Here is a 19602-nt window from a genome sequence, read left to right on the forward strand (position 1 = left end):
TGATGGCACTTAAGCACTTACTAGACTGTGAGCCCGCTGTTGGGTAGGGACCGTCTCTATATGTTGCCAGCTTGTACTTCCCAAGCGCTTAGTCCAGTGCTTTGCACACAGTAAGCGCTCAATAAATGTGATTGAGTGAATTTAAGCACTTACTATGTGAAAAGCATTCAGTCGTATTGAGCGCTTACTGTGTGCAGAGCACTGGACTAAGCGCTTGGGAAGTACAATCATTCATTCATTCATCGTCGTATTTATTGAGTGCTTACTGTGTGCGGAGCACTGTACTAAGCGCTTGGGAAGTACAAGTTGGCAACATATGGAGACGGTCCCTACCCAACAGTGGGCTCACAGTCTAGAAGACTGTGGCATTTATTAAACGCTTACTATGTGAAAAGCATTCATTCATTTAGTCATATTTATTGAGTATTTACTGTGTGCAGAGCACTGTACTAAGCGCTTGGGAAATACAAGTCGGCAACGTCTAGAGACGGTCCCTACCCAACAGCGGGCTCACAGTCTAGAAGGAGACAGACAGACAATGGAACAAAACGTATTAACAAAATAAATGGAATAGTAAATATGTACAAGTAAAGTAAATAGGGTAATAAATCTGTATAAACATATATACATTCATTCAGTTGTATTTATTGAGCGTTTACTGTGTGCAGAGCACTGTACTAGGCGCTTGGGAAGTCCAAGTCGGCAACCTAGAGAGACAGTCCCTACCCAACAGCGGGCTCACAGTCTAGAAGGGAGAGACAGACAACAGAACAAAACATATTAACAAAATAAAATAAATAGAATAGTAAATATGTACAAGTAAAATAGAGTAATAAATATGTACAAGCATATAAACAGAGAAGCAGCGTGGCTCAGTGGAAAGAGCAACGGGCTTTGGAGTCAGAGGTCATGGGTTCAAATCCCGGCTCCGCCACTTGTCAGCTGTGTGACTTTGGGCAAGTCACTTCACTTCTCTGGCCCTCAGTGACCTCATCTGGAAAATGGGGATTAAAACTGTGAGCCCCCCGCGGGACAAGCTGATCACTTTGTAACCTCCCCGAGCGCTTAGAACAGTGCTTTGCACATAGTAAGCGCTTAATAAATGCCATTATTATTATTATTATTATTATCATATATACAGGTGCTGTGGTGAGGGGAAGGAGGTAGGGTGGGGAGGCGGTGGGGAGGTTACAAGGTGATCAGTTTGTCCCTCTGGGGCCTCACAGTCTTCATCCCCATTTTCCAGATGAGGGAACTGAGGCCCAGAGAAGGGAATTGACTTGCCCAAAGTCACCCAGCTGACAAGTGGCGGAGCTGGGATTCGAACCCATGACCTCTGACTCCAAAGCCCGGGCTCTTTCCACTGAGCCACACTGCTACATACGACTGTGTGCAGAGCGCTGTACTAAGCGCTTGGGAAGTAGAAGTTGGCAACATATGGAGACGGTCCCTACCCAACAGGGGGCTCACAGTCTAGAAGGGGGAGACAGAGAATAAAACCAAACAGACTAACAAAATAAAATAAATAGAATAGATATGTACAAGTAAGATAAATAGAGTAATAAATATGTACAAACATATATACGGGTGCTGTGGGGAAGGGAAGGAGGTAAGTGTCCACGGGGTGGCGCCCGCGGCCCTGCGGCGCAGTTCCCGGGGTGTCCACGGGGCGGCGCCCGCGGCCCTGCCATGACTCAGCGGAAAGCTGGGCGTCCACGGGGGTCCAGGGGACTGCGCTAGACGCCCCTGAGGGGGTCTCCCCACCCCACAGAGGGCTGACAAGCCCCGCGCATGCGCCTCCACTGGTAAGTAGGCGTACAGCCAATAGGAATTCTGCGCATGCGCCCCAGCGAGGAACGGAGACCCGCGCATGCGCCACAGCGAACAACCAGGCGGGGGTGTGTTTGGGGTATCCCGCGCATGCGCCCCAGCGGGGCTGATAGGAGCACCGCGCATGCGCCCCGCCGGGAGTCTCGGCCGGGGGCTGAGAGGAACCCCGCGCATGCGCCCCAGCGGGGAAGCAGCGACGCCTAGTAGCAAGAGTCCCGACCTGGGGAGTCAGAGTCAGGGGTTTTAATGCGGACTCCGCCATTTGTCAGCTTTGTGACTTTGGGCAAGTCGCTTGACTTCCCTGGGCCTCAGTGACCTCATCTGGAAAATGGGGATGAAGACCGTGAGCCCCACGGGGGACAACTTGATCACCCTGTATCCTTCCCGGCGTTTTGAACAGTGCTTTGCACATAGTAAGCACTTAACAAATGCCATTATTATTATTATTCTTTGGGCCTTAGTCACCTCATCTGGAAAATGAGGATGAAGACTGTGAGCCCCACGGGGGGCAACTTGATCACCTTGTATCCTTCCCAGCGCTTTTAACAGTGCTTTGCACATAGTAAGCGCTTAACAAATACCATCGTTATTATTATTATTATTCTCTGGGCCTCAGTGACCTCACCTGTAAAATGGGGACGAAGACCGTGAGCCCCACGTGGGACCACCTGATGACCTTGTAGCTATACCAGCGCTTAGAACATTGTCCGGCACATAGTAAACGCCTAACAAATATCGACATCATTAGAACAGTGCTTGGCACATAGTAAGCGCTTAACAAATGCCATCGTTATTATTATTATTAACGAAACCCGGGCCGAAGCCAGACAGGTCACTGCGCATGCGGCCAAGCAGGTGGCCTACCGAGGGCTGACTGGATCCTTGCGCATGCGCCGCCCTGCAGAGGGCTGACTGGATCCTCGCGCATGCGCCCCAGCGGGCCCCCAGCCGAGGGCTGACTGGATCCTTGCGCATGCGCCCCAGCGCGCCCCCTGCCGAGGGCTGACTGGATCCCTGCGCATGCGCCCCAGCGAGGAAGCTGCGACCTCAGTGGAAAAAGCCCGGCCTCATTCGTTCATTCATTCAATCGTATTTATTGAGCGCTTACTGTGTGCAGAGCACTTACTAGGCGCTTGGGAAGTACAAGTTGGCAACATATAGAGACGGTCCCTACCTAACAACGGGCTCACAGTCTAGAAGGGGGAGACAGACAACAAAACAAGTAGACAGGTGTCAAAACCATCAGAATAAATAGAATTATAGCTATACATCATTTATATGATAGTATGTTATGTAGCTCTATATTATGTACTAAGCTATAAATAATGTAGCAGATGCTATATGAAGCAGAGTGGCTCAGTGGAAAAAGCCTGGGCTTGGGAGCCAGGGAGTCATGGTTTCTAATCCAATTCTGCCACTTGTCAGCTGTGTGACTGGGCGAGTCACTGCACTTCTCTGTGCCTCAGTTCCCTCATCTGTAAATCAATCAATCAATCGTATTTATTGAGCGCTTACTGTGTGCAGAGCGCTTGGGAAGTACAAGTTGGCAACACATATAGAGACAGTCCCTACCCAACAGTGGGCTCACAGTCTAAAAGGGGGAGACAGAGAACAAAAGCAAACATACTAACAAAATAAGATAAATAGAATAGATATGTACAAGTAAAATAAATAAATAAATAGAGTAATAAATATGTGCAAACATATATACATATGTACAGGTGCTGTGGGAAGGGAAGGAGGCAAGATGGGATGGAGAGGGGGACAAAGGGGAGAGTAAGGAAGGGGCTCAGTCTGGGAAGGCCTCCTGGAGGAGGTGAGCTCTCAGTAGGGCCTTGAAGGGAAATGGGGATGAAGACTGTGAGCCCGACATGGGACAACCTGAGCACCTTGTAACCCTCCCCAGCGCTTAGAACAGTGTTTTGCACATAGTAAGCACAAAACAGATGCCATTATCATCATATAGCTATAACATACATGTTATTTATGTTATTTTATTATATGTAACATAATAATTATAGCTAGGTCGTGGGTTCTAATTCCGTGCGGCCACTGATCGGCTGTGTGACTTTGGGCAAGTCACTTAACTTCTCTGTGCTTCAGTGACCTCATCTGGAGAATGGGCATGAAGACGGTGAGCTGGAGAACCTGATGACCTTGTATCTACCCCGGTGCTTACAGCAGTGCTCGGCACATAGTAATCAATCAATCAATCAATCAATCGTATTTATTGAGCACTTACTATGTGCAGAGCACTGTACTAAGCGCTTGGGAAGTACAAATTGGCATCACATAGAGACAGTCCCTACCCAACAGTGGGCTCACGGTCTAAAAGGGGGACACAGAGAACAGAACCAAACATACCAACAAAATAAAATAAGTAGGATAGAAATGTACAAGTAAAATAAATAAATGAATAAATAAATAGAGTAATAAATATGTACAACCATATATACATATATACAGGTGCTGTGGGGAAGGGAAGGAGGTAAGACGGGGGGATGGAGAGGGGGACGAGGGGGAGAGGAAAGAAGGGGCTCAGTCTGGGAAGGCCTCCTGGGGGAGGTGAGCTCTCAGCAGGGCCTTGAAGGGAGGAAGAGAGCTAGCTTGGCGGATGGGCAGAGGGAGGGCATTCCAGGCCCGGGGGATGACATGGGCCGGGGGTCGATGGCGGGACAGGCGAGAGCGAGGTACAGTGAGGAGATTAGTGGTGGAGGAGCTGCGTGGCTCAGTGGAAAGAGCCCGAGCTTTGGAATCAGAGGTCGTGGGTTCAAATCCCTGCTCCCCCAATTGTCAGCTGTGTGACTTTGGGTGAGTCACTTCACTTCTCTGGGCCTCAGTTCCCATATCTGGAAAATGGGGATGAAGACTGTGAGCCCCCTTGGGACACCCTGATCACCTAGTAATCTTCCTAGCGCTTAGAACAGCGCTCTGCACTTAGTAGGCGCTTAATAAATGCTATTATTGTTACTACTACAGTAAGCACTAACAGAGAAGCAGCATGGCTCAGTGGGAAGAGCCCGGGCTTTGGAGTCAGAGGCCATGGGTTCGAATCCCGGCTCCACCAACTGTCAGCCGTATGACTTTGGGCAAGTCACTTCACTTCTCTGTGCCTCAGTTCCCTCATCTGTAAAATGGGGATGAAGACTGTGAGCCCCTCATGGGACAACCTGATCACTTTGAATCCTCCCCAGCGCTTAGAACAGTGCTTTGCACATAGTAAGTGCTTAACAGATACCAAAATTATTACTATTATAGATATCCTAGACTGTGAGCCTACTGTTGGGTAGGGACTGTCTCTATGTGTTGCCGACTTGTACTTCCCAAGCGCTTAGTACAGTGCTCTGCATACAGTAAGCGCTCAATAAATACGATTGATTGATTGATTGATTGATTGATTGGTTGATTAATAACGAAGCCCTAGCCCAGGGCTGGCAAGAGCCCCGCGCATGCGCCCCAGGGGGGAACGAAGCCCTAAGCAAAGGCAGAGAGGGGCCCCGCGCATGCGCCCCAGCGGGGAACGGAGCCCTAAGCAAAGGCAGCGAGGAGCCCCGCGCATGCGCCCCAGCGGGCGGCCGGGCCGAAGAGGACGAGAACCCCGCGCATGCGCCCCGGCGGGCGGCCCCTGCCGAGGCGGAGTGGCACTGCGCGCATGCGCCCGCGCGGGCAACGGGGTCCCGGCCGCGGGCTGCGAGGGGCCGCGCGCATGCGCGCCCCCGTGTGTGTGTGTTTGGGGGGGGGCGGCGGAAGGATCCGCGTGCGTGTCGACAGGAAGTAGTTCCGGGCGGGGCGGAGGAGGACGACGACGACGACGACGACGACGAAGGAGGAGCCGCCGCCATTTCGCGAGGTCTGGGCGGAGGGGCTGTGGTGTCGCCCCCGCCCGGCCCCACCATGGCGTCCTCCGTGGGGAACGTGGCCGACAGCACAGGTACTGGACGCCCCCCCGACCCTCCCCCCCACCTCAGGCCGTCGTGTGTACTGCGCGCCTACTGTGTGCTGAGCGCCTAGTCACCCCCATCGGGACCCCCCCCCATCACACTTCCCCTCAGGGTACCCTCCCCCCATCAGACTGTCCCCCCTTCAGGAGCCCCTCCCCCATCAATCAATCAATCGTATTTACTGAGCGCTTACTGTGTGCAGAGCACTGTACTAAGCGCTTGGGAAGCACAAGTTGGCAACACCCATCAGGCTTCCCCCCAATCAGGACCCCCCCCCCGGGCCCCTCCCCCCATCAGACTTTCCCCCCATTTTGGTCCCCCCTCAGTCAGGAGCCCCTCCCCCATCAATCAATGAATCAATCGTATTTACTGAGCGCTTACTGTGTGCAGAGAACTGTGCTAAGCGCTTGGGAAGCACAAGTTGGCAGCACCCATCAGGCTTCCCCCCAATTAGGACCCCCCCAGGGGCCCCTCTTCCCATCAGATTTTCCCCCCATCAGACTTCCCCTCAATTAGGAACCCCCCCCAGGGGCCCTCCCCCAATCAGACTTTCCCCCCAATTAGAAGCCCCCCAATCAGGAGCCCGTCCTTCCATCAGACTTCCCCCTAATTAGGACCCCCCCCCCCCCCCAGGGGCCCCTCTTCCCATCAGATTTTCCCTCTATCAGACTTCCCCTCAATTAGGAGCCCCCCAATCAGGAGCCCGTCCTCCCATCAGACTTCCCCCTAATTAGGACCCCCCCAGGGGCCCCTCCTCCCATCAGATTTTCCCCCCAATCAGGAGCCCGTCCTCCCATCAGACTTCCCCCCAATTAGGGCCCCCCCCAAGGGCCCTTCCCCCCATCAGGACCCCTTCCCCCATCAGAGTCCCCTCCCCCAATCAGGAGCCCTTCCCCCCATCCGATTCCCCCTTATCAGGACCCTCCCCTCCAGGAGCCCCTCTTCCCATCAGACTTCCCCCCAATTAGGGGCCTCTCTTCCCATCAGACTTCCCCCCAATTAGGGGCCTCTCCCCCCATCAGACTTCCCCCCAATTAGGACCCCCCCCCCCAGGGGCCCCTCCTCCCATCAGACTTCCCCCTAGTTAGGACCCCCTTTCTCCATCAGAGCCTCCCCATCAGGCCTCCCCCCCAAATCAGGAGCCCCTCCCCCCATCAGGTGGACCCCCTCCCACCCCCAGGATCCCCTCCCCCTCATCAGGACCCCCAGACAGCACCCCGCCCCCCATCAGGACCCCCTTCCCCCCCCAGAAGCCCCTCCCCCATCAAACTCCCGCTCCCCCCCCATTAAGGACACCTCCCCCTCCCCTCCAGTCTGGTCGGTGCCGTTTTCGGCCTGGGCTTTGGGGAGGGGGGCGTCTGTAGCCCTCTGTGGTGGTGTCTCCCCAATTCCCCCCCGGGCCCCCAATACTGCCCCAACCGCTAAGGAGAGGCCGGCGGGGGACACCCCCCCCCCCCCCCCCCCAATCAATCAATCAATCCAAACAAGCGCTTGGGGCAGCAGCCAGTAATAATAATAACAATAATAATGTGGTATGTATTAAGCGCTTACTACGTGCCAAGAACCGTCGTAAACGCTGGGGTAGATCCAAGGTGATCGGGTTGTCCCACCTGGGGCTCACAGTCTCCATCCCCATTTTCCAGAGGAGGTCACTGAGGCCCAGAGAAGCGAAGTGACTTGCCCAAGATCGGCTCTTCCCCTTGTCCGCCGAGCGGGATTAGAACCCACGACCTCTGACCCCCACGCCTGGACTCTTTCCACTGAGCCACGCTGCTTCTCTCACCCCATTTTCTGCCCTTGGCATTTAAGTGCTTATTAAGTGCCAGACACTGTACTGAGCGTTGTGGGGGACCACAGACATCCAACCTCACAGTCCCCGCCGTCCCCCAAGGAGCTCACGGTCTTCAACCCTTTTAAATAACAACAACAATAATGGCATTCGTTAAGCGCTTACTATGTGTCAAACACTGGTCTAAACGCCGGGAGACGAGGGCGCTGAACCCCGGGGGGAGGGAAATGACTTACCCAGGGTCACACAGCAGACCCTGGGCCGCAAGGCCTCCCCGCACCTTAATGGACACCTCTGCTCGCCCACAAGCCCTTTGCAGCTTAGTGTAAACCAGCGGGAGCGTTTATTGAACACCTCTTGGCGGGCAGAAAACTGCGCTACACACTTAGCAGGGCGCTCCGCTCTCAGGAAATAGCACTGATCGACACGAAGGGCTTTGGGGAGTGTAGCACAGTGTCCCTGCCCTTAAGGAGCTTAGGATCCACCTGGGCAGGCAAGCATGGCGCATTTGTTGAGCATCTCCTGGGTGCAGAGCGCTGTACTAAGCGCTTGGGAGGATCCGTTAGCACTGCTAGACACAATCCCCCCCCTACTGTGGTAGGGGAGATGGTCAGGATCGGCACGCTTTGCTGAGCGCTTAGTGTAGGCAGAGCACTGTACTAGACGCTGGGGAGAGTCCAGTAGAGGTAGGAGCCAAGAAGCTACAGGTTTACAGACTAGCCAGGGAGAGATCATTATCTTGTGTCTATCTCAGCGCTTAGTACAGTGCTTGGCCCAGAGGAAGCACTCAACAAGGGCCACGATTTTTGCTGCTGTCGCTACTGAACGCGTCAGGCATGCGGGGGACTGTACTGAGCGCTTGGGAGAGGCGGGCCGAGCAACCAGGCGTGCCCCCTGCTCTCCAAGGAGCTTCCAAGGCCACTGTGTGCAGAGCGCTTTGCTGAGCGCTTGGGAGAGGACAGGAGAGTCGGCAGCCGCGACGCCTGCCCTCACGGAGTTGCCATTCTCCTCGGGGGAGCCTAAAATAAGTTACGGGGACAGGGAGGCCACAGAATCTAAAAATCCGTCCAAGATAATAGCGATGGTGTTTGTTAAGCGCTTACTATGTGCCAGGCACTGTACTGAACGTTGGGGGAGATGGGAGCAAATCTGCCCCGCTGGGTCGATCCGGGTCAATCCCATCAGACCCATGGGGCTCAAAGTCTCGGCTCCCATTTTCCAGACGGGCGAACCGAGTCCCGGAGAAGGGAAGTGACCGGCCCCAGGTCAGCCAGCAGAGAAGCGGCGGAGCCGGGATTAGAACCCAGGACCTTCCGACTCCCGGGCACGGGGGGCGAGAACTTGGACCCTGCCCTCGGGCCCGGTGGACGGTTCGGCTCCAGAATCCCCCCGGCGCGGGCGTCCAGACAGGTTTCGCTGAGCCCCACCTGTCCTTTTATCCGTGCCCTCGCCGCGGTTCGAACACTGCGCCAAGCGCCCTGCGGAGACCGACCCGGGGCGCTTCGCTTACTATTTACTGAGCGCTTCATCTGGGTCGGCGAGACCGTCCGCCCGCCGAGCGTGAGGAACGGGTCCGTTGTTGTTGGATTGTCCTCTCCCGAGCGCTCAGTACAGTCCCCTAGACTGTGAGCTCTTTGCGGGTAGGGATTGTGTCTCTCTGTTGCGATATTGTACCTTCCAAGTGCTCAGTACAGTCCTCTAGACTGTGAGCTCGTTGAGGGCAGGGGTTGCGTCCCTCTGTTGCGGTATCGTGCCTTCCAAGCGCTCAGTATGGTCCTCTGCACACAAGAAGCGCTCGATAAGTACCGCTGAAAGGCTGGGACAGTAAGCCCGTCCTCTAGATTGTCGGCTCATTCTGAGCAGAGAATGGGTCTCCTTTTTGTTGTATTAGACTCTCCCAAGCGCTTAGTACAGTGCTCAGTAAATACCAGTGAAATAAAGTAAATGCAGAAAGCAATAAATGCCACTGAAAGGCTGGGACTGTAAGGTCGTCCTCTACATTATCAGCTCATTGTGAGCAGAGAACGTGTCTGTTTATTGTTGTATTAGACTCCCCCAAGCGCTTAGTACAGTGCTCAATAAATGCCACTGGAAGGCCGGGACTGTGAGCTCATCCTCTAGACTGTCAGCTCGTTAGGGGCAGGGAATGTGTCTGCTTATTGTTGTGTTGGGCTCTCCCAAGCGCTTAGTACAGTGTTCTGCACGTGGTAAGCGCTCAGTAAATACCATTGAAAGGCTGGGACTGTAGGCTCCCCCTCTAGACTGTCAGCTCGTTGGGGGCAGGAAATGTGTCTGTGTATTGTTGCATTGTCCCCTCGCAAGCGCTTAGTACAGTGCCCCGCACGCAGTAAGCGCTCAGTAAGTACCACCAGTTGATTGTGAGCGTGGAACATGTCTACCACTCTGTTCTACCCTGTGCCAAGCGCTTAGCTCAGTGCTCTGCACACAGTAAGCGCTCAGTAAGTACCACAATTGGACTATGGGCCTGGACCGCGTTTACCCACTCTGTATCAGACTCTCCCAAGGGCCGAGTCCAGCGCAGTCCACCCCGTAAGCGCTCAGTAAATGCGACCATTGGATCGAGAGTCCCTGTTGTTCTCTTGTCCTTTCCGCAGCGCTCAGTGCAGCGCTCTGCACCCAGTAGGCGCCTAATAAGTACAACCGAATGAACGGATGGATGTCATGCCGAATTGTACTTCCCAAGCTCCTAGTACAGTGCTCTGCACGCAGTAAGCGCTCAATAAATACGTTTGATGAATAAATGCAACGGAGTGAGTGAATTTAAGGCGCCTCTCTCAGAGGGTCACCCTCGAGGCCCCCTCGGGAGGATTTTTGAGTCTCAAGGCGGGGGGTCTTGGGGGAAGGACGTCCTTTTTATTCTAATAATAATAATAATAATAATAATAGTAATAATAATAATAAATACAAAAGAATTATAATTTTTAAATTTGGGTTTGATGGCATGAAAAACGCCACCTTTGAAGTGTTGGGGGGGGCGGGGGCCCCTGGGTGCCCACCTACCCACCCACGCGCACGTCTTTTGCGCCGCAGGGCGTCTCGCACATAGCAGGGGAGACTGCTGACTCCGAAGCCAGGGAGCCCGCTTTCTTCCATAATCCTCTCAGTGCCACCAGGCCAATCAATCAATCAATCAATCAATCGTATTTATTGAGCGCTCACTGTGTGCAGAGCACTGTACTAAGCGCTCGGGAAGTACAAGGTGGCACCATATAGAGACGGTCCCTACCCGACAGTGGGCTCCCAGTCTTGAAGGGGGAGACACACAACAAAACAAAACGTGTTAACAAAATAAATAGAATAGATATGTACAAGTAGAATAAATAAATAAACGGAGTAATAAATACGAACAAACATATATACATGTATAAAGGCAAAAATGTGCCCTAACTCAAAATGGAGACCCACGGGTTTTTTTGGGGGGTGGCGTGTATTTGTTAAGCGTTTACTAAGTGGCAGGCGCTGTACTAAGCGCTGGGGTCAATCCAAGCTGGTCAGGTTGGACGCGTTGCCTGTCCCCCATGGGGCTCACCCTCTTTATCCCTTAGTGCTTTGTACAGTGCTCTGCACACAGTAAGTGCTCAATAAATATGATTGATTGATTTATCCCCATTTTACCGAGGAGGGAACTGAGGCCCAGAGAAATGAGGTGGTATTTATTAATAATAATAATAATAATAGTAATAATGGCATTTATTAAGCGCTTACTATGGGCAGAGCACTAAGCGCTGGGGAGGTTACAAGGTGATCAGGTTGTCGCCCGTGGGGCTCTCAGTCTTAATCCCCATTTTGCAGTTGAGGTAACTGAGGCCCAGAGAAGTGAAGTGACCTGCCCAAAGTCACACAGCTGACAGTTGGCGGAGGCGGAATATGAACCCATGACCTCTGACGCCCAAGCCCGGGCTCTGTCCACTGAGCCACGCTGCTTCTCTTTAAGCACATATTAAGAGGCAGGCGCTGTACTGAGCGGCTGGGGAAGATCCAAGCTGGTTGGGTTGTCCCATGTGGGGCTACGAGCCTTAAACCCCCATTTTACAGAGGAGGGAACTGAGGCCCAGAGAAACGAGGTGGTATTTAGGCACTTACTGATCGCCGGGCGCTGTACTGAGTGGCTGGGGTCGATCCAAGCCGGTCAGGTTGGATGAGTTCCCTGTCCCCCATGGGGCTCACCCTCTTTATCCCCATTTTCCAGAGGAGGGAACCGAGGCCCGGAGAAGCGAAGGGGCTTGCCCAAGGTCACCCAGCAGTCGAGGGGGGTGGGAAGGATTCCGGGGTCCCCGCCGGTAGCCGAGGCCACGGGGCGGGTGGGAGGACTTAGTACAAGTCCTTACAAGTCCAAGCGCTTAGTACAGTGCTCTGCACACAGTAAGCGCTCAATAAATACGATTGATTGATGATAGAGGACGTTTCCCAAACGGTCCTCGGTCGCCGGAAAAAAGTCCCCCTGCCCCTTTTGCCGGCATCTCCGCCTCCCTTTTATTTTATCGCATTATTTAAAATCCGTGTGACCGTGTGGTGCGTCTCTTTATTTTTCGTCTCTCTTGTTGTTGTTGTTGTTGTTTTTTTTTTCTTTTTCTTTTCGGTTGGCACCTTCTAACTTTTTGTTTCCCCCTCCCCTAAATGTTTTGGCGCCCCTCCAGAACCAACGAAACGTATGCTTTCCTTCCAAGGGTTAGCTGAGTTGGCACACCGGGAATATCAGGCGGGAGATTTTGAGGCGGCCGAGAGGCACTGCATGCAGCTGTGGCGGCAGGAGCCGGACAACACCGGCGTGCTGCTGTTGCTCTCGTCCATCCACTTCCAGTGTCGCAGGCTGGACAGGTAGGAGGGCACGAGGCCGCCGGGCACCCCGGGCACGCCGGGAGGGGGACGGCGGAGCTTTACAGTCGGTGCCCGCACCCCTCCGCGCCAGCCTCGGCGGTCGGGCGCCCGCTTGGCGAGACGGCGCGGGGCTTCGGTCCGAGGCCGTGCCCCTCTCCCCGACCCGTCTTGCCAGCCTCGGGCAGGGGTCCGCCGTCCGGTGAGGGGGCTCGGTCCGAGGCCGTGCCCCCCATCCTCCCGGCCTCGGGGGGGGGGCTTCGATCTGAGGCCGTGCCCCCCATCCTCCCCGCCTCGGGCGGGTGGGCAAGTGTCCACTTGGCAAGACCGTCGAGGAGCCTCAGTCTGAGTTTGTGCCATCCTCCCAGCCCCGCGGGTGGGCGGCCATGGGCCCCCTTGGCACGTCCGGGTGAAGGGCCTTGGCCTGAGTTTGTGCCCCCCGCCTCAGGGGCGGGTGGGCAAGTGTCCACTTGGCAAGACCGTCGAGGAGCCTCAGTCTGAGTTTGCGCCATCCTCCCAGCCCTGCGGGTGGGCGGCCAGAGGTCCCCTTGGCACATCCGGGTGAAGGGCCTTGGCCTGAATTTGTGCCCCCCGCCTCAGGGGCGGGCGGGCAAGTGTCCACTTGGCAAGACCGTCGAGGAGCCTCAGTCTGAGTTTGTGCCATCTTCCCAGCCCCGCGGGTGGGCGGCCAGGGCCCCCTTGGCACGTCCGGGTGAAGGGCCTTGGCCTGAATTTGTGCCCCCCGCCCCATCCTCCCAGCCTCAGGGGCGGGCGGGCAAGTGTCCACTTGGCAAGACCGTCGAGGAGCCTCAGTCTGAGTTTGTGCCATCCTCCCAGCCCCGCGGGTGGGCGGCCAGGGGCTCCCTTGGCACATCCGGGTGAAGGGCCTTGGCCTGAGTTTGTGCCCCCCGCCCCATCCTCCCAGCCTCAGGGGCGGGCGGGCAAGTGTCCACTTGGCAAGACCGTCGAGGAGCCTCAGTCTGAGTCTGTGCCATCCTCCCAGCCCCGCGGGTGGGCGACCAGGGGCCCCCTTGGCACGTCCGGGTGAAGGGCCTTGGGCTGAATTTGTGCCCCCCGCCTCAGGGGCGGGCGGGCAAGTGTCCACTTGGCAAGACCGTCGAGGAGCCTCAGTCTGAGTTTGTGCCATCCTCCCGGCCCCGCGGGTGGGCGGCCAGGGGCCCCCTTGGCACGTCCGGGTGAAGGGCCTTGGCCTGCGTCTGTGCCCCCCGCCCCATCCTCCCAGCCTCGGGCAGGCGGGCACGTGTCCACTTGGCAAGACTGTTGAGGAGCTTCAGTCTGAGTTTGTGCCATCCTCCCAGCCCCGCGGGTGGGCGACCAGGGGCCCCCTTGGCACGTCCGGGTGAAGGGCCTTGGGCTGAATTTGTGCCCCCCGCCTCAGGGGCGGGCGGGCAAGTGTCCACTTGGCAAGACCGTCGAGGAGCCTCAGTCTGAGTTTGTGCCATCCTCCCGGCCCCGCGGGTGGGCGGCCAGGGGCCCCCTTGGCACGTCCGGGTGAAGGGCCTTGGCCTGCGTCTGTGCCCCCGCCCCATCCTCCCAGCCTCGGGCAGGCGGGCAAGTGTCCACTTGGCAAGACTGTTGAGGAACTTCAGTCTGAGTTTGTGCCATCCTCCCAGCCCCGCGGGTGGGCGGCCAGGGGCCCACTTGGCACGTCTGTTGAGGGGCCTTGGCCTGAGTCCGTGCCCCCCGCCCCATCCTCCCAGCCTCAGGGGCGGGAGGGCAAGTGTCCACTTGGCAAGACCGTCGAGGAGCCTCAGTCTGAGTTTGTGCCATCCTCCCAGCCCCGCGGGTGGGCGGCCAGGGGCCCCCTTGGCATGTCCGGGTGAAGGGCCTTGGCCTGAGTCCGTGCCCCCCGCCCAATCCTCCCAGCCTCAAGGGCGGGCGGGCAAGTGTCCACTTGGCAAGACCGTCGAGGAGCCTCAGTCTGAGTTCGTGCCATCCTCCCAGCCCCGCGGGCCCCTTTGGCACGTCCGGGTGAAGGGCCTTGGCCTGAGTTTGTGCCCCCCGCCCCATCCTCCCAGCCTCAAGGGTGGGCGGGCGGGCAAGTGTCCACTTGGCCAGGCTGTTGAGGAGCTTCAGTCTGAGTTTGTGCCATCCTCCCGGCCCCGCGGGTGGGCAGCCAGGGGCCCCCTTGGCACGTCCGTTGAGGGGCCTTGGCCCGAGTCCGTGCCCCCCGCCCCATCCTCCCAGCCTCCGGGGCGGGCGGCCAAGTGTCCGCTCGGCACGTCCGGTGAGGGGCTTCACCCGAGTCCGTTTCCCCCGAACCCGGGACGGGACGACGGCCCGGCGCCCCCCTCAAGTGGGCATCTCGGGGAGCGGGCCCGACCTCGCCGTGGCGATCCACCGCCGGGCGGCCTCCCGACGCCCCCCTCTCCGCCCCCCCCCCCGCCAGGTCGGCCCATTTCAGCACCCTGGCCATCAAGCAGAACCCGCTCCTGGCGGAAGCGTACTCCAACCTGGGCAACGTCTACAAGGAGCGCGGGCAGCTGCAGGAAGCCATCGAGCACTACCGCCACGCGCTCCGCCTCAAGCCCGACTTCATCGACGGCTACATCAACCTGGCAGCCGCCTTGGTGGCGGCGGGCGACATGGAAGGCGCCGTGCAGGCCTACGTCTCCGCCCTCCAGTACAATCCCGTGAGTGGGACCCCGCCGGGAGCCCCCCTCTCCGTCTGCCCCGGGCCCCGGCCCACGTGGGACCCCCGATCCTCGTTCATTATGTTGCCAATTTGTCCTTCCCAAGCGCTTAGTACAGTGCTCTGCGCATAGTAAGCGCTCAATAAATACGATTGATGATGATGATAATCATAATAATAATGATGGCATTTATTAAGCGCTTACTATGTGCAAAGCACTGCTCTAAGCACTGGGGAGGTTATCAGGTTGTCCCACGGGGGGCTCACAGTCTTAATCCCCGTTTTACAGATGAGGGAACTGAGGCCCAGAGAAGTGACTTGCCCAAAGTCACCCAGCTGACAGTTGGCAGAGCCGGGATTTGAACCCGTGACCTCTGACTCCAAAGCCCGGGTTACAAGGTGATCAGGTTGTCCCACGGGGGGCTCACACTCTTAATCCCCGTTTTACAGATGAGGGAACTGAGGCCCGGAGAAGTGACTTGCCCAAAGTGACCCAGCTGACAGTTGGCGGAGCCGGGATTTGAACCCGTGACCTCTGACTCCAAAGCCCGGGCTCTTTCCGCTGAGCCAAGCTGCTTCTCTTAAGCAGCTTAATTCAATTGTATTTATTGAGCGCTTACTACGTGCAGAGCACCGGACTAAGCGCTTGGGAAGGACAAGTCGGCGACGTAGAGAGACGGTCCCTACCCGACAGCGGGCTCAGAGTCTAGAAGGGGGAGACAGACGACAAAACAAAACACGTGGACGGGTGTCAAGTTGTCAGAATAAATAGAAGTAAAGCTAGATGCCCATCATTAGCAAAATAAATAGAATAGTAAATACGGACAAGTACAATAAATAGAGTCATAAATCTGTACTAACATATATGCAGGTGCTGTGGGGAGGGGAAGGAAGTAGGGCGGGGAGATGGAGAGGAGGAGAGAACTGAGGCCTGGAACGTAATAAGCGCTTAATGGTTACCATTTTTTTTAAAAAAAACCACCCATTCTCCCTCCCGCTTGGCCTGTGTGGGTCAGGGATTAGGTTCATTCATTCAATCAGCTGTATTTATTGGAATTGTAATAATAACGATGGCATTTGTTAAGCGCTTACTATGTACAAATCACCGTTCTAAGCGCTGGGGAGGATACAAGGCGATCGGGTTGTCCCACGGGGGGCTCACGGTCTTCATCCCCATTTTACAGTTGAGGTCACCGAGGCTCAGAGAAGTGACTTGCCCAAAGTCACGGGGCTGACAAGCGGCGGAGCCGGGATTAGAACCCACGACCTCTGACTTCCAAGCCTGTGCTCTTTCCACTGAGCCGTGCTGCTTCTCATTGTACTTTCCAATCAATCAATCGATCAATCAATCGTATTTATTGAGCGCTTACTATGTGCAGAGCACTGTACTAAGCGCTTGGGAAGTACAAATTGGCATCACATAGAGACAGTCCCTACCCGATAGTGGGCTCACAGTCTAAAAGGGGGAGACAGAGAACAGAACCAAACATACCAACAAAATAAAATAAGTAGGATAGAAATGTACAAGTAAAATAAATAAATAAATAAATAAACAGAGTAATAAATATGTACAACCATATATACATATATACAGGTGCTGTGGGGAGGGGAAGGCGGTAAGGCGGGGGGATGGAGAGGGGGACGAGGGGGAGAGGAAAGAAGGGGCTCAATCTGGGAAGGCCTCCTGGAGGAGGTGAGCTCTCAGCAGGGCCTTGAAGGGAGGAAGAGAGCTAGCTTGGCGGATGGGCAGAGGGAGGGCATTCCAGGCCCGGGGGATGACGTGGGCCGGGGGTCGATGGCGGGACAGGCGAGAGCGAGGTACAGTGAGGAGATTAGTGGTGGAGGAGCGGAGGGTGCGGGCTGGGCAGTAGAAGGAGAGAAGGGAGGTGAGGTAGGAGGGGGCGAGGTGATGGACAGCCTTGAAGCCCAGGGTGAGGAGTTTCTGCCTGATGCGCAGATTGATCGGTAGCCATTGGAGGTTTTTGAGGAGGGGAGTGATATGTCCAGAGCGTTTCTGGACAAAGATAATCCGGGCAGCAGCATGAAGTATGGATTGAAGTGGAGAGAGACACGAGGATGGGAGATCAGAGAGAAGGCTAGTGCAGTAGTCCAGACGGGATAGGATGAGAGCTTGAATTAGCAGGGTAGCGGTTTGGATGGAGAGGAAAGGGCGGATCTTGGCAATGTTGCGGAGCTGAGACCGGCAGGTTTTGGTGACGGCTTGGATGTGAGGGGTGAATGAGAGAGCGGAGTCGAGGATGACACCAAGGTTGCGGGCTTGTGAGACGGGAAGGATGGTAGTGCCGTCAACAGAGATGGGAAAGTCAGGGAGAGGACAAGGTTTGGGAGGGAAGACAAGGAGCTCAAAAAATATGATTGAATGAATGAATGAATGAATAATAATAATGGCATTTATTAAGCGCTTACTATGTGCAAAGCACCGTTCCAAGCGCTGGGGAGCTTACAAGGTGATCAGGTTGTCCCACAGGGGGCTCACAGTCTTAATCCTCATTTTACAGGTGAGGTAACTGAGGCACAGAGAAGTACGATCGAATGAATTTATTGAGCACTTACCCCGTGCGGAGCGTTGTACTAAGCGCTTGGGGGAGGACAATGATAATAATAACGATTGTGTATTTGTGAAGCACGTACTACGTGCCAAGCACTGAGGTGGAAACAGGCAAATCGGGTTCATTCATTCATTCAATCATATTTATTGAGCGCTTACTGTGTGCTGAGCACTGTACTAAGCGCTTAGGAAGTACAAGTTGGCAACATAACGGTCCCTGTCCCCCATGGGGCTCGCTGATCGATCTGTCAAGTCTTTGTCTTTTTTGATGGCATTTAAGCACTAAATTCTAAGCGCTGGGGTAGCAACAAGTTAATTAGGTCAGACGTAGTCCCTGTCATTTATTCATTCATTCATTCAGTCGTATTTATTGAGCGCTTACTGTGTGCAGAGCACTGTACTGAGCGCTTGGGTAGTACAAGTCGGCGACATAGGGAGACGGTCCCGACCCAACAACGGGCTCACGGTCTAAAAGGGGGAGACAGACAACAAAACAAAACATGTGGACAGGTGTCAAGTCGTCAGAATAAATAGAATTAAAGCTCGATGCACATCGTTAACAAAACAAATAGAATAGTAAATATGCACAAGTAAAATAGAGTAATAAATCTGTAAGAACATATATACAGTTGCTGTGGGGAGGGGAAGGGGGTAGGGTGGAGGGGATGGGGAGGAGGAGAGGAAAAAGGGGGCTCAGTGTGGGAAGGCCTCCTGGAGGAGGTGAGCTCTCAGTAGGGCTTTGAAGGGAGGAAGAGAGCTAGCTTGGCGGATAATAAAAATAATAATAATAATGATGGCATTTGTTAAGCGCTTACTATGTGCAAAGCACTGTTCTAAGCGCTGGGGAGGTTACAAGGTGATCAGGTTGGCCCTCATGGGGCTCTCAGTGTTCATCCCCATTTTACAGATGAGGTAACTGAAGTGCAGAGAAGTTAAGTGACTTGCCCAAAGTCATACAGCTGACAAGTGGCAGAGCCGGGATTTGAACCCATGACCTCTGACTCCAAAGCCCGGGCTTTTCCCACTGAGCCACGCTGCTTCTCCGGATGTGTGGAGGGAGGGCGTTCCGGGCCGGGGAAAGGCCGTCCCGTGTGGGGCTCACGGTCTGAGCACTTATTCTCTGTCTCCCCATTTTAGACTGTGAGCCCACTGTTGGGTAGGGACTGTCTCTATATATTGCCAATTTGTACTTCCCAAGCGCTTAGTACAGTGCTTTGCACATAGTAAGCGCTCAATAAATACGATTGATGATGATGATGATGATGATGATGTGCCAAACGCTGTCCTAAGCGCTTGGGTAGGTAACAAGTTATTAGGTCGGATGCAGTCCCTGTCCCGCATGGGGCTCCTGGCCGAAGTAGAAGTGAGGACAGTTTCCCATTTTACAGTTGGGGAAACTGAGGCCCAGAGAAGCGAAGGAACTTGCCCAAGGTCACACAGCAAGCCGGGATGAGAACCCTGGTCGTTCTGAGTCCCGGGCTCTACCCATTAGGCCGCACTGCTTCTCTGGCCAAGGAGCGTACTAGGCGCTGGGGGAGGTAGGAGCTCGTCGGGCCCGGGTAGGGTCCCCGTCCCCCATCGGCGGGAGGATGGGGACGGAACCCCCGTTTTGCAGATGAGGAAACAGAGGCCCAGAGAAGCGCAGGGACCCGCCCGCGGTCACACAGCAGGCAGGCCCGGGCTCTCGCCACCAAGTCCACACGGCTCCCTGGCATCGTAGTCCTAACAAGACTGGGCCTCAGTTCCCTCATCTGTAAAACGGGGGCGAAGCCTGTGAGCCCCCCCCCATGGGACAACCTGATCACCTTGTCACCTCCCCAGCGCTTAGAACAGTGCTTGGCACACAGTAAGCGCTTAATAAATGCCGTCGTCATCATCAAGAAAATGGTGGGATTTGTTAAGCGCTCCCTACGTGCCAGGTACTGTAGTAGTAATAATAATAATGGCATTTAAGCGCTCACTGTGTGCAAAGCACTGTTCTAAG

General features: G+C 55.3%; 1 protein-coding gene across 2 annotated transcripts in view; it reads left to right on the top strand.

Annotated features, from left to right (window-relative positions):
* Positions 1-5649: 5649 nt before the first annotated feature.
* The window catches only part of OGT (O-linked N-acetylglucosamine (GlcNAc) transferase), a 46492-nt gene continuing 32539 nt past the window's right edge, over positions 5650-19602 (top strand). Inside the window, exons 1-3 of one of the 2 annotated variants that reach the window (XM_038747859.1) lie at positions 5650-5761; positions 12219-12399; positions 14807-15050. In XM_038747859.1, the coding sequence (XP_038603787.1) occupies positions 5725-5761; positions 12219-12399; positions 14807-15050 (462 nt within the window). In that variant the 5' untranslated portion in view covers positions 5650-5724. The remainder of the gene's footprint in view (positions 5762-12218; positions 12400-14806; positions 15051-19602) is intronic. The other variant, XM_038747860.1, reaches the window with a different exon arrangement.

Source organism: Tachyglossus aculeatus, chromosome 6, assembly GCF_015852505.1.
Source record: "Tachyglossus aculeatus isolate mTacAcu1 chromosome 6, mTacAcu1.pri, whole genome shotgun sequence".
NCBI lineage: Eukaryota > Metazoa > Chordata > Mammalia > Monotremata > Tachyglossidae > Tachyglossus > Tachyglossus aculeatus.